Below are 14,717 nucleotides of genomic sequence, written 5' to 3'. Positions count from 1 at the left end.
CAGGTCGTATCTATTTATTGTTTTGGTTCTTTAAAATAACTTTTTTGCATATATATTGGTTGGTAATTGTAAATAAATTAATTGTGATATTCAATCTACAGTTTTTATATATTCAATGATTTTATATAGAACAACTTGAGTTTTTTTTGTATTTTATTATTATTTACGTGAATTTGTTTTTAAAGTAATATTTCTTTTAAAAGTTCAATAAAACGTGTTTTATGTATTTTCAGGTTATATCTATTAGCGAAAAATAATAATTATTCATTATCGTTTTTATTATATTTATAATAATTATATGTATTTACTCTACAGTAAGTCCTAATTCCTTCTTTATATTTATTTTTTCAGGTTTTATATATTTTTAGTTATTTAACTCTTCCTAATATTAAATTAATTTAAAAAAAAATGAACGTTAATAAAAATAAATCAAAGATTCTGCGAGATTTTGGTTTATTTTCAAAAGTTTTTTTTCAATCTTTAACCTGCGTTTATAATCATTTTAATGTTTAAATCTACAGTATGTTTACTTCTTCACTAACAAATGTTAACGTGTGCGTATGTGTGTGTGTGTATGTGTGTATATATATATATATATATATATATATATTTAGGTTAGGTAGAACTTTATTGAAATTGTTTTTCTAATAAGACACAGCAATACAGACGAAAATTCATAAAAATAAGAACAAGAACAAAGAGAAATAAAAAGGAAGAACAAGATGACACAATCCAAGTCTAAAGATAAAGAACATAGATCAAAGACAAATAACAAACATATATATATATATATACAGTATATATACATACATAATTTAGTTGGTTATTCAGTAAAGTATATTTTAACTTTGTTTTGTTTTTACATTTATATTGGTTTCTTCCTTAAAAAATATAAGATTACGACAAAGAAAGCAGTCGATTGCTTCATTTTCCACCTTGTTTTCTAACAGGTCCAATCAGCTGGACCTTCGTTAATGTTTTATGTGACTGTGTATTGTCAATAAAGTTGTAAATGTACTTATATTAACAGAATAAGTAGAGTATTTAAAGTTCTAGATCTTCATGGTCAACTTCCATTTTGTCCCCGGTGTTCCAACTTTCTCTGGAAATCCTTCAAATTCAAAGTGAGCCAACATATTTTTGGGGAAACATCTCGGTCTGAACACGACTGTTGTGTACGTTTGACACGAGTTAGGTCGCGAACCACAAGCTGCTCCAGCACTTCATCGATGACATGTCGTGATGAACGAGTCCTGGGACTCGTATGGATCAGTTGCACAACTTCATATAATTATAAAGCGTCCTGGTTTCTCTGGCCAGTCTCTGCGTCTCCTCCTCCTCTTCCTCCTCTTCCTCCTCTGATGATGATGATGATGCCAAGAGTGGAGCTCCTGGCGTCCACAAGGTCAGACAGGAACGTTCACACACCAGAGATTGACACAGAAGTTTATTTAAATAAATATAAAATTACAGTTTTAGAAGTAAAACAAACATTTCAGTGAGATTTCTTTTCTCTTCAGTGTTTAAAGAGTTGCAGGTTAGATTCCATTAGAAATTAAAGACTTCACAGTAACTGAAGTGTAGCCGAGCTCAGTGTAGCAACTTGATAATACTTCACCAGAAGGATCTTGTTCCCACAATGCATCAGTGTGACGGGTTTACCATGACAGTGAAGTATTGTCATGCAAGCTGTCTGTCATTTCCATATCAATGTGGAGTGTCGGGGGGAGAGAGGGGGAGGGGCTGTCGGGTGAGAGAGGGAGAGAAGCGACGGACCTTCACTCGTGGTTGTGGATCTCCAGCAGAAATTCAATGTTTTGGTTCAAACATTTAACAAGAGGTTTCTACGATCCAGTGAGTTCTTCTTCATCACTGCACACAGCAGGCTGCAGAGAAACACAACATGTTCATTCAATACATCCATACACTTAAATATATTGTATTGACACTTGAATCAATGCTCTTTTAAATGCATTTTTATTTTAAATACATATATTTGAATGGTTTCGATTTTAAGATACAATTAACGTGCAAACATTCAAGGCGTTTGTTCATTTTTGTGTTGCAGCTAAACTTCCAGCCACTAGATGGCAGCAGTCGTTACATCCCCCTTAGCTAAAGGAACAATGAAATCCCGGTGATGACTGAGGACGAGAGGATGCATTCGACTCCAGCAGCTTTTGAAGCCGATGTTTGGACATATTTTGGTTAAAAAAAAAAAAAAAAACAAGACATAAGTCATAAATATGAAATATATGATCACATGACACAATACTGTACTGATATTCAACAGCACTATATATATATATTTTTTATATATATATTGTATGTGTTAGCATATATTTATTTTATGGTTTATCGTTCAAAAGTTTGTGTAAAATATAATAATTACACTTTACTTTGTGGAGGCATTATAGAACAAAATAATTAAATAACATGAGACATTACAAAAAAACATTCACTATAGTGTTGCAATTAAACATCTGTCAGCTAGATGGCAGCAGATAACTGAGGACGAGAGGATACATTAGACTCCAGCAGCTTTTTAAAAAGCTGATGTTTGGACATATTTTGGTTTGAAAACATATTAAGTACAAGTAGTTACTACTTTGTCAAGAGTCATGTGGTCTGTGAATTCTTCAACACCAGAGTCAAGTACTGGACAATACTTCAAATAAATACTTGTTACTAATGTATCGTATTGTTGCCGCTGTATCGTGATATGTATTGTATCAACAGATTCTTGCCAACACACTTTGCTAGCATCAGCTGAACTTGACAATATGTTACCAAACTACATGTTCACAGTTAAAATAAAAGTGTTGTTGCTGCAGTTTCATGAAGTCAGGAAAAACGTACGCAGCACTCGACCAATCACAGAGCTTCTCATGTTTGGACTGGACTCCACTAAAGAAGTGAACACGTCTAAGAACTGCGAGCACGAAGCAGCTGCAGCTCACCGTGGTTACAACAACAACAAGACACCGAGTCGCTCTCTGCCCTTGTCACCATTTTTTTCCCCCCGACGGAATGTTTAGCTAAGAACAGGATATTGCTCCGGCTTAAGGTATTCATCCTCCCGCGCCCGGGACGGGAAGATTTGAGGTGCGAGGAGGAAATAGTAGATCTGAGCTCTTAATGCAGCTTTTATGAGTTGTTGCCACGCCAGTAACACACACAGTTGTAATGTCATCACCATGATGGTGTAACGATTCTATATAACACTGTTTTAATGGAATTTACACGTGTAAAAATCTGAATAATAAGATTAAAAACTGGGGAAACACTCACAGCTTCTGACGGAGTCGGCGAGAGGTTCTCGATCCAGCGAAACATCTTTCTGAGTCTCCAGCATCTGAGACGAGACATGAGTTAGATCACACAGACAAAGATTAGACTCTTCGTGAGGACGTACCTTGATATTCTCTTTGAGGTATTCCGCTCTGCTCATGAGACTTTTGATCTGGTAACGGACATTTAAAAAAAATATGTTAAGGAGGACGGCGTTTGTCATACAGGGTATCCATAAAGTTTATTACAAACGCAGATGTTTAGTTTCTTAAACCAGTTCAGACGGATATGAAACAATATTTTTTTTTAATATTCAGGAATTAGCATCAACACATTCGCCCTTTTCTTTACATTTATTTAATGCTTTTTTCGTTTAAAAAATGTACTTTATTATGGAGACATTTTAATCTACTCATGGTACTTTGCAAATACCTCGTTTAGTGCCTCAAACAAATGTTTCTGTGTCAATTTACTTGTTCCAATATAGTGTTTCTAAAAATAAAGCTATTTCTTTTTTTTTATTATTGTATATTTTACTTAATTATTTCGATTTTTCATCAACTTTAACTATTAACGCTTTCATTTAATCAGAGCAACCTTCAGTATAAACTGGTTTTTCATAAAAAATATAATTCATATTTCATGTAGATGTGACAAGGATGGAAAACTTACATCCTGATCTGATGTTTTTAATCACTTCCCTCTTCTTCGCCTACTCTGCGTCACGTGATTTGGTAACGCTACTGCCACCTGCTGTTCCAGTGATTCAAACGCTTTAATTTTATTAGATAAATGTCACTAATCTATTCAAAACTTAATGTATATAGAACTTTTTTTTTAATGTTTTTTTTTTTTTAAATTATCGACGTCATGATGATGTAGTAACTGAATAAAAATGTAGAGTAAAAACATCACATCTGCCTCATATAAAGTGTGAAAAAGACCAAAGTTCAGCTGTAATAACATCAGTTCTGCTTCCCTGAATGTCAATCAAGTGACGGTACGGATGATTTTTTTTTTTTTGACATCATGTGATCTACCCACAGGTATCTTTGATTGATTGGCAGGTCAGAAGCCACACATTGATGACCTCTGACCTACAGTGAACGGTTTCAGCTCCTAAAGGGTTCCCTGTGTTCTCCATGAAAGAAAGATGGTGGTGGAATTCCAGCTCCTCGCACACATGCTTTCCATCTAATCCCCCCGCGACGCCTCCCTAATGTACCATTAATAACGCTGCATCAAGACCGGCCCCGGCCCATTAAAAACCAGAGCGTCTAAGAACACGACTCTTTCATCCTGTGAGAGCGAGAACGGTTTTACCGACAAGCTTGAGATTTAAAATTAATTTTTTAAAAATGCACCATGACTCTAATGCAACATTGTGACCTTCAAAGGATGGCATTATAAAAACACAAGAATTGTTAAGGATGAGAAGGAATTGAATGTTTGGTAATGAACATATAATTGAATAATTGGAACATTTAGACTCTTGTTTCTTGTCCAAAAAAAGCCATTTATCGACCGTTTATGAAAAGTTTATTCAGCTTGAAGTCTGTTCTTTTGTTTAGACACACAATTATGAACCGATCCATGATTTTTTTCGACTTAAACTACCTGTAATTAAACTACACGTGTTATTATGTAATTCTCAGTGTTTCTCCCGACTACGGTGGCTTCTGAAGGACATTTAAAAAAAAGAAAGAAAAAAAAAGTTGTCAGTTTACTACATAGTATTTGACTTTTATTTTGAAAACCAAAGTTAGCTTTACTTCTGTATATATTTATGCATTTATTTCTGTAACGATTTTATATTGACTTGAGATTCATTAATAAAATCAATGTAGATTAATGTTCCTGTCGATATGGTCAACTCTAAAGACACAAGTGTTTAAGATAAGAGACGTAGATTATGGATGTAACGAGTGAAAAGACAAAATCAGTCTCCTACTTCCTGTTTGGTAAATCCACATTTGAGTTTGATGTTTGGTCAGACGTTCATGGACCGGCCTCTGCAACTGTGATGTGAGCCCCTGTAGATTCTCACTACGTCTAAAATAAACAGATGCTGAAGGCGATACAGAGTAGAACCAAACTGACAGAGACGAATAGTGTGTCTGGTCTCGCTCCGATGATAAACTATGTTATTATTGTGCTACGACAACATGGTTTCTGGAGCCGCCGAAACACAGAAACGTGGTTAGACCGTGTTGCTTCTCACGACGTTGTGTCGTCCACTCACCTCGCTGTGCAGCAGCTCTCTCCTGCGGCCCTGAGGCTCGCCTGGTGCAGAGAGGAGGGAAAACAAAAGTAGCGTAAGAAACAAAGTGATTCTATTCTGGTTTCATAGATTGGATGTAAGTGGTGCGTGTCTGCAGAGCTCAAGGGTTGTTGGACTCTAATGTAGGACAGAGTTGTTTCTGACAATGAGGCTCTGTTGAGGAGTGCAGCGTCATGTCTGAGCTCTATGTGGACGACACAGTTATGTCCAGTATCTGGAGGTTATATTTATAGTCCGGGTTACAGAGAAGATGCTCAGATATTTAACACTTTAATGATTCCACCGACAGGACTTATAAGTTCTTGAGGGTTTTAATTGATCATAAAATAACCTGTTTAGTCAAAGGACGAGCAAGATATCGAGTGCTCTTAAAAGTATAACAATCTCAAAATAACAGTCTTGCCACTGTTTTAAAAACTGAGTTGAATTTATATATTTTGATCTCATTTTGTCTATTGTAGGTTTTTATACATGTGTACACTTCAAGGAATATTGTTTTCAATACATTACTTGTATACATTTTATAGAATGTTCAATTGTAATTAAACAATTTTTAGCAGTAATATAACAATTTTCAACTGAAATCAAACAACTTTCAACTTTAATCCAACAATTTTTATCAGTAATACAACAATTTTCAACTGAAATCAAACAATTTTCAACTGAAATCAAGCAATTTTGAACTGTAATTAAACAATTTTGAACTGTAATTAAACAACTTTTTACTGTAATCAAACATTTTCAGTTTATTAAACACAATTTTACGGAGGTTAAAAGAAGCAGATATAACAGAGAACAGTCATTCTGCCCCTTATATATTTATACTTTTGTATTTCACTGAACACAATATTTACTTCTTGAATTTCTTGAATAGAAAGGTTTTACATATATCTACTGTATGTCCATTTATCATCTATAATATATGTCATGCATTCACCATGTTTATCATGTGAATGCTATGCATGTCATGTGATCATTATGTGTGTCATGTGATCATCCATTCATTAAATGTGACATAATGTAGGTCAAGGGTGACTAACCATTCATACTGACCTCATGAATCAAGTCAAAGGCCCACTGATCTAGGTGATGCTCATAGGGACGTGGTCTACAAGACGAATAATGTAGTTGTTGTGTTTGTCTGGTTCATTAGAAACCCAGGAGACTCCACGTCCTCCATGATGCGTCTCAGAGCAGACGGACTAATCCCATCCCTTGACATTATTTAAAGCACTAGTGTATTTGTTTTCATCCCTGGAATGAGATGCAAAAAGATCTGCACAACTGTCTAACGTCTCCACTCTCGTCGATTAAGAGACACAAACATTTCTACTTGTTTCCAGCGTGAAACAACACAAAAGGGATAAAGTGTGCGACCCAAATATGAAACAGATGCTCAGTCGTACCACACACGGGGGCGCTGGCACCGCTCTCATCCCGGCTCACACACACATCTGGATCACACTAGGCAGCTCTCGCACATGAGCAGTGATGTTGACACTTTCTCATCTCGTGAGATAACTCTGAACACTGTCATCAGTGAGCAGAGAAGCAGAAGCAGTGCACGAATGCTCCTCCCATGATGCAACACTAATAGACTCAGGGACTCATTCATTCCTTGTGCTTTTAGACTTTATAACTCTGAGTTTAGGGGCAGGAGGAGAGTGAAAAGATGATCTTATGATCTATTATTATGTTAATCTTTGTGTTGTTTACTTTGATCTATGTCCCTTATATTTGCACTCTCATCCCTTGACCTTTGTTCTTGTTGTTGTTTTTATGAAACTATCGTCAGCTGTGAAGTGGAAACCCAATTGCCTGAAGGAGATCTACAAAGGGAGTTACAAAGTCTATCTAATCTAATCTAAAATACTCATGAAATGATCCAAAATCATCTAGCTACTAGACTAATATACAAAACATTGATTTATTTATAAATATATTAATAATGTACAGTATATGTTGATGCACTTTCATAACACAACACATTTAATTACGAACATTTTTTATCACAACCTGACTTTACTTATTTAACCGAGGTCTTGCTGATCCAGATAGATCGATAAATACTTTATTCATCTCAGTAGAGAAATTCACAATCCAATGAAATATTTTTTTGCTCCGGCTAAATGGGCGGAGTTTATGACAAAGAAATCAGCCCATTGGTTCATTTTCTAACCTGTGGGGGTGGGCTGGTCCAATCAGATGGACCTTGTCTGTGACCATGTGGTGTCGATAAAGTAAAGTTAATACTTATACTTATACTGTACTTATATTAACAGAATAAAAATTAAACAATTGAATAAAGTTCTACCTAACCTAACCTAAAATATCACGGTCAAAGGTCAACAGACGAAAATATATATTTCACAAGAATAATGTGAGTGATAATAATGAGTGAACAGACTCTTGCAGCATCATTACTGTCAGACTCTGGACATATTTGACAACTTTAAATGAACAAAAAGATCATCATTACCTGCCAGAGTCAACAGAAGTTCACCTAAACACTGCTGGTACATGTCCAAGGCCTCTTGGTCGTCCAGGCCACTCTCTTCCTGCATCGAAGACACATGTCTGTGAGCAGGTTCATGACAATGTGTGTTCAACAGAAATTAAATTGTCTTGAAATACTCAGTATCACACACAGGTTTACTGGTGTTCTCATAGTGTTGCATAGAGTTAATGACACTTTATAACAAGCCTCAGAATAATCAAAGAAATATTACTTTTGAAACTGCAGTAGCTGCGAGTCCCAGAGCGTTGAGCAGTCGAGGTTGATCCCTGGACATTTCTGAAACATAAACAAATATAACTAAAATGAATGAGTTATCATAATAATAAAACAAATTAAAGCAATATTTTATTTTATTTAGAATTTAGACTGTGTCAGAATCATAGGGAACTTTAAAGTAATGTTTTATCGCTCTTAGAATGAAATTATATTAATTTAAATAAATAATTATATATTAAGAATATAAAGAATTATAATTAGAAGTTTGTAAACTTATTGTCTTTACTCATATTAAGCAAGACAGAAATACTGTCGGGCATCATTTTAAAACCCAAAATATCAACATTTATTCAACTGTGTTAAAAATAACCTTCCTAGCTGAAGATTAGTTGAAATAAATTTTCTTCTCATAATCACCAAAAAAAAATCAAAATATTAAGATTTAAACAGCCTTAATATGATTTATGTAATACAGAATATATATACTGAATGTATATTATTTGATTGTATTATTCTATTAAACATTTAAGCCACAAACATACAGTCAGAGGTCAATAGATCAAAATAGTTTATAAAACAAGAGGCAGATTTTCTGCTGATGAGAAAAATATATAATAAACGTATGAGAATCACATTGAAAGTGCTCAATCCATTGTTCCAGTACTAGAGTCGCTCGAGTACAAGAGCAGAGTGTGATGCGTTACCTCGAAGGATATTTCTGGAGCTCTGGCTCTCCTCGAAGCTGAGCTTGTTGTCAGAAGCCACGAGCGCCTTCAGCTCCTCGGCTCTGGACACATACTGGCTGACCTGTGGACAGTTTCCTTCACATTGACTCAGTCTCCTCACATGCACAACATGTGGACTCGATAGACGCTGGCGGAGAACACGTTTAGAAAGAATGTGAGTTATTGTTTTCAGACCGACCTTCAGCCGGAGGGAGTCTTTGCGTTGCCGGTCTGTTTCGTCTACGGCGGGAGAGAGAAAGTACATGTTTAGTTTCACTCTGCTTGTGTAATGTAATCAGCGTTTGGCTAAAGAGATTAGGACGGGAACCATTGTTGATCTTACAGAATATAGCAGGGACGAAGTGCTCAAGGGCACTGCAGTAGAGTGAGAGAGCGACAGCTCGGTCGCCCTCCTGGTCCTTCTGAACCGCCTGCACCACCAACCTTTTCTGAAACAGAGACAAACACTAAACACTGAGTTCAGTTCAGTGTGGTGCCAACATGAGCACAGAACCATCAATCACAGGCACACGTGTGTTCAATCACACACATTATGTGTTTGAAATAAACACACACGAGACAATATACATTCACAGACTGGAAAAATAAAGATTACTCACATGAATGATTGTTTACGTGGATAAAATGAACGTAAGTGACAATATATAAGAATACATAACACAAATTCTGCTCACATGAAACTGACAAAGGAGCACATGACATACTTATAATTATATTATTATCATTATAATAACAGGAAGACATGCTAAGAACATTTCTTCTCCCTGCTTCTTTTCAATCTTTAAATTATATATATATATGTATACTTTTAAATGTTTGTACAGTATTTACTTGATTAATTATTAATAATTAAACTGTGACCTGCTGGTAAGGACAGTAAAGTTGAAGATCATTTGATTTCAGTTGAAAATTGTTTGATATAAGTTTTTATAAATGATGTTTGACATCATTAAGAAAATTGTTTGATTATAGTTGAAAATTGTTTGATTACAGTTGAAAATAGGTTAATTATAGATTTAAATTGTTTTATTTCAGTTGAAAATTGTTTGATTTCAGTTTTATAAATGATGTTTGACATCATAAGAAAATCGTTTAATTAAAGATAAAAAATTGTTTGATTACAGTTAAAAATTGTTTGATTTCAGTTGAAAATGGTTTGATTATAGTTACAAATTGTTTGATTACAGTTGAAAATTGGTTAATTATAGATATAACTTGTTTGATTTTAGTTGAAAATTAGTTGATTTCAGTTTAAAATAGTTTGTTTTCAGTTGAAAATGGTTTGATTTCAGTTGAAAATAGTTTGATTACAGTTGAAAATGGTTTGATTTCAGTTTAAAATAGTTTTATTACAGTCGAAACTTTCCATTGAAACTGTAGTTTAAATTCCTGTGTTCAACTCCAAGTGTTCAATTGTTTCACAACATAAAAATCTACTCAAACTGTTAGTAAAGAACAAGATGAGAAAAAAAACATCCCTCAATAGAAACACTTCTCTTTCTTCTCACCGCTGTGCCTAAGCTCTCGGCACTAGGCATGTGCTCCAGATCCACGAAGGGGTGGCTGAAGAACTCTTTAAAGGTGATCCGAGCATCTGGATTTCTTTCCAGGAGTCGCAGCAGAAGGTCCCGGCATTCCTTGGACACTTTGGCCCCTGGAGGGAGCTAATGCACAAAACATGACCTTATTATGTTGTACACGCAATCATAAGACGAGTCCGTGGAAAAGGACAGAAGCTTTGCTGGCAAAGACGTTCATTTTATCAAAGGATGACCTTCAGTCTGGAGTCAGTTAGAGACTCTAAATGTCGTCCATTAACTGAGAGCAAAATGTTAAATGCCAAAAATGCTGTTGCTCTTTTCAGCTGCTTCAATCAAACAGCTTGTTGCTTTGAATCAGTTTCATTGAAAATACAAGAGTCACTGAGATGTAATGAACCTTTAATTTGTGCAAAGTGAGCAGCTGTTAAACTCCATGTCTATTTTTAAATCAGCATCATAATCATGTAGAAGGTTCATCTTATTGGGAGAATAGAAAACGCCTGCCATCTAGTGGTCAGTTTGTGTATATTCAAGAGAGTTACGGTACAAATCCTTCTAAATCAAAGACACATTCAAAGAGATCGACACAAATATTCATTCACTTATTTTCTACCATTGATTCCCTTAATAGGGTCATGGGGGGGTCCCAGCTACCTCGGGTGAGAGGCGGGGAACACCCTGAACAGGTCACCAGTTACCGGACACACACCCTCACAAGCATTCACACACTACAACTCACACCAACAGACAAAACAAAGAGAAAACCTCTGTGTTTTTTTGCACTGAGGGAGGAAACCAGAGTACCCGGAGTAAACTCATGCAAAGACGGGGAGATCATACACACTGGATGCAGTATATATAATGCATCATTATACTTTACAACACAAAGATGCCTCACAATTTTAAAAAAAGCAAGGATAGATAAAGAATATATACTTTATATCACATACTGTATATGCTAGATGGAAGAAAAACCAAATGGTTATGAGTTGAAAGAATAATTTGGACATTTTGTCCCATTATTAAAAAAATTAAAAATCCTCATCAAAGATTATTATAACAACAAAAGTACCTCAATCGGTTGGTTACTGCGGATCTTCTCCTCCAACTCTGTGTAGGACTTTGATGCGAATGGCGCCCGACCAAACAAAGCCTCTGTAGGTAACAACCACACACCAGTTTACAACAATTGTGATGTACATTCATTAAAGATACAACCATATATACATCATATCATTTGTTATAATTGTAGAAATATTTTCATTTTCACACCTCCAATAAGTCATGAAAGGTGAGCAGAAAAACAGGATTCAAATAGAAGATATAAACAATTAAAATGTACAATTTTCTCCATGTTCTCCCCCACTTTACTCCCCTCTTCTTCTCACCCCATCTCTCTCTTCCCTACCAGCCAGTCACAGCAGAAGCTGGTTAATACTGAGTCTGATTTCTTCTGTTCAAAGAAAGATTCAATTGTGATTGGCCGGGATTTGCTTTGATCTTCTCTTATAAAGTGTTTAGATAACCATGTTATGAGTGAAGCTACATTGAAATAAAACTGCAGTGAACATGTTAAATTAAAATATATTAAAAGCATATAAACATGAACACAGACTAGTACTTACCATAGAGGATGACCCCTACAGACCACAGGTCCACCCTGGAGTCATACTGATGCCTGCACACCATTTCAGGAGCCATGTATAGCGGAGACCCTCTGAGAACACTCTTCTCATCCCATGGTGACATGTACTGGGCAAAGCCAAAGTCTGGAAAATATTTGAAACAAAAATAAGAACTGTAATTTTTCCCGATTAAATCCCCAAAAGTATTTAATATACAACTTAAACATCTGAGCCATTAATCCCATGTACGACCAAGTGGTCTGACTTTGATGATCAATAAGGGGGGGCTTACCTGCCAGTTTGAGGACCGAGCCACATAGCAGAATATTCTGGGGTTTCAAGTCCAGGTGAGAGATATTTCGCTCATGAAGAAACTGGAGTGCACAAGCTACAAAGTGTAAAAAAAAAAATATATATACACCATTAATATCGACACAAAATGTCAGATATCAGGATCTTTATAAATACAAATAATAAGTAATTCCACACATTTTCAAGTACAGCAGTGTGGTAAACACGATACACACCCATCTGCTGCAGGAACCGTCTGGCGACTCTCTCAGGTAAGATCCTGCGGCTGCGGATGAATCTGGATAAATCTCCGCCAGAGCACCATTCCAAAATCAGATAAATGTTCTGTGAATCCCACTGAGAAAAACACATAATAAAGGTCCATATGTTAAACAAAAACATCCACTGTACACAAATGTATTTGATTAAATATGTTTCCAAAACGGTAATGCAATCGAAAGCCACACACCAAACATATTTGACTTCTTTTAAATCACATTTTGAAGTCAAAATTCTTACCACAAAGTCTTTAAGTTGAACTATGTGGGGATGTTTAACAGTCTTAAGAATTTCAATTTCTGTGAGCAGGTTCTCTTTTGACGCTTGGTTCAAGGTTTTCTTCTCCACCACCTTCACAGCGACCGCTTCCCTGTTGTTTGCCTGTGAAATGAATGCGATACAGGACGGTTGTCACTGTGACATTTCTTTATAAAGACCAATTATTGAGTTATTCAACAGTCTCCTGGTTCATTACAGTTTAAATTGTAAATACTTACACATATATAACACAGGTTTCCATTAAAGAGAGAATTATGTAGACCAGTGAATAAATGAATCTGTGAAATATCCCTCCAGCTTCTCATGTTAATCCATAAGATCTCACCTTCCTGTAGGCTTTATAAACTGTAGCATAGGTTCCACTGCCCAGACGTTCTGTTAGGATGAAGTCTTCTAATTTAGGAGGAGCAAAGCTGGAGGATGAAGCCATGCTGACCCCCTTCTAACACCGATCCAGCCTGTAAATAACAATGATGTATTAGAGTATATCAAAAACTCAGACGTAAATAAGTCTCAGACAAAAGTAAAAAAGGTTGATGTTGTCATTTCCTGTCTGTGAAAAGTGAAAATGATGATTCATTGTATGATTTTTATGGTGGTCATGTGTCAGTCCAGGTGAAAGTGGTTTCATATGTAAGTAGCTGATACAACACAGTGACTCAAGTGATACATGAGTTTATTATAATAAACTGAACACGAATTGTGACTTTTTGTCAGCATGTCAATAAAGTTGAAGCTAGCTAAACCACCACTTGTTCCTCAACCGCTTTCTATTTTACCACATTACTCAGTCGTTCGTGAATTAAACCGAACAGGTGCCTACATTGCTTGTGTAAATGAAATCAGATAAACAACCTTCATACCAACGAGGATGAAATATCCACAGAAAACCAGTGTTTGTTTACATCGCTGCTGCAGGCGCTCGGTGAAAACGTCTTTGTAAAACGACTACTGCCCCCTGCCGGTCATCTCCGCACATGTCCGCTCAGGAAATGTATTGAAGAAAAAAACGGGTGAAACTCATAAAAACAATGATATATATTTTTTATATATATAGTTTCCATCGTTTGATTTATAATTTGCAATTTATTTGAACTAAATGATGAGCTACTGCTATGGATTTACTCTACGCATGCGCAATGGACACGTGACCATCTCTAAAAATACTCTACTCGACTGACATTATTATAAAAAATAAAGAATAAAGTACAAAATAAAGTTATTGTTCTCTTCTTTAAAAAAAAATCTATTTCAGAACTATATAATTTAACGTATTGTTACCAATCAATCTGACTAGACTTTCCTGTGATGTACTTGTACTGTCTATATTTTTTGAGCGTGTCAATACTAAATACATATATAAAGGTAAATTGATTTAAAAACAAAAACAAAAACGAAACGACAATAATTGGATTCATATTTTATGTGTTACGAATAAAAATTGTTAATTTTCTAAATTCTTATGTTTTAATTCAATACATTCTAAATTGTGTCAGGGTCATAATAATATTGTAAAATAAATGCTTAAAATGAAATTAATACTCAAAACCGTCAGTGTTACGAGAAATAAATACTTTTTTTTATTCAAACAAAACCATTATTTTTATTTTTATGATAACTCGTTGTGAAAGATATGTCGTATTCGAATGA

At 35.3% G+C, this 14,717-nt stretch overlaps 1 protein-coding gene across 2 annotated transcripts; it reads right to left on the bottom strand.

Annotated features, from left to right (window-relative positions):
- Positions 1–1,432: 1,432 nt before the first annotated feature.
- ulk3 (unc-51 like kinase 3) lies at positions 1,433–14,007 on the bottom strand. 2 transcript variants are annotated; one of them, XM_087793576.1, is made up of 17 exons: positions 13,931–14,007; positions 13,393–13,525; positions 13,029–13,169; positions 12,746–12,866; positions 12,511–12,606; positions 12,219–12,362; positions 11,666–11,748; positions 10,561–10,716; positions 9,375–9,480; positions 9,231–9,271; positions 9,011–9,113; positions 8,302–8,366; positions 8,052–8,130; positions 5,534–5,574; positions 3,416–3,463; positions 3,292–3,355; positions 1,433–1,886 (listed from the first exon to the last, which is right to left on the bottom strand). In XM_087793576.1, exons 2-17 carry the CDS (start codon positions 13,495–13,497, stop codon positions 1,870–1,872), a joined length of 1,410 nt encoding a protein of 469 aa, XP_087649702.1. In that variant the 5' UTR covers positions 13,498–13,525; positions 13,931–14,007; the 3' UTR covers positions 1,433–1,869. The 2 variants fall into 2 exon arrangements, with proteins under 2 accessions (XP_087649702.1, XP_087649701.1); XM_087793575.1 differs by having other exon boundaries at positions 9,011–9,271.
- Between the last annotated feature and the right edge of the window lie 710 nt (positions 14,008–14,717).

The sequence above is a fragment of the Callionymus lyra genome, chromosome 6, assembly GCF_982586985.1.
Source record: "Callionymus lyra chromosome 6, fCalLyr1.hap1.1, whole genome shotgun sequence".
NCBI classification, from domain to species: Eukaryota; Metazoa; Chordata; class Actinopteri; order Syngnathiformes; family Callionymidae; genus Callionymus; species Callionymus lyra.
Note: the sequence above shows the minus strand (reverse complement) of the source record. Positions and strands in the feature narration are given on the sequence as shown.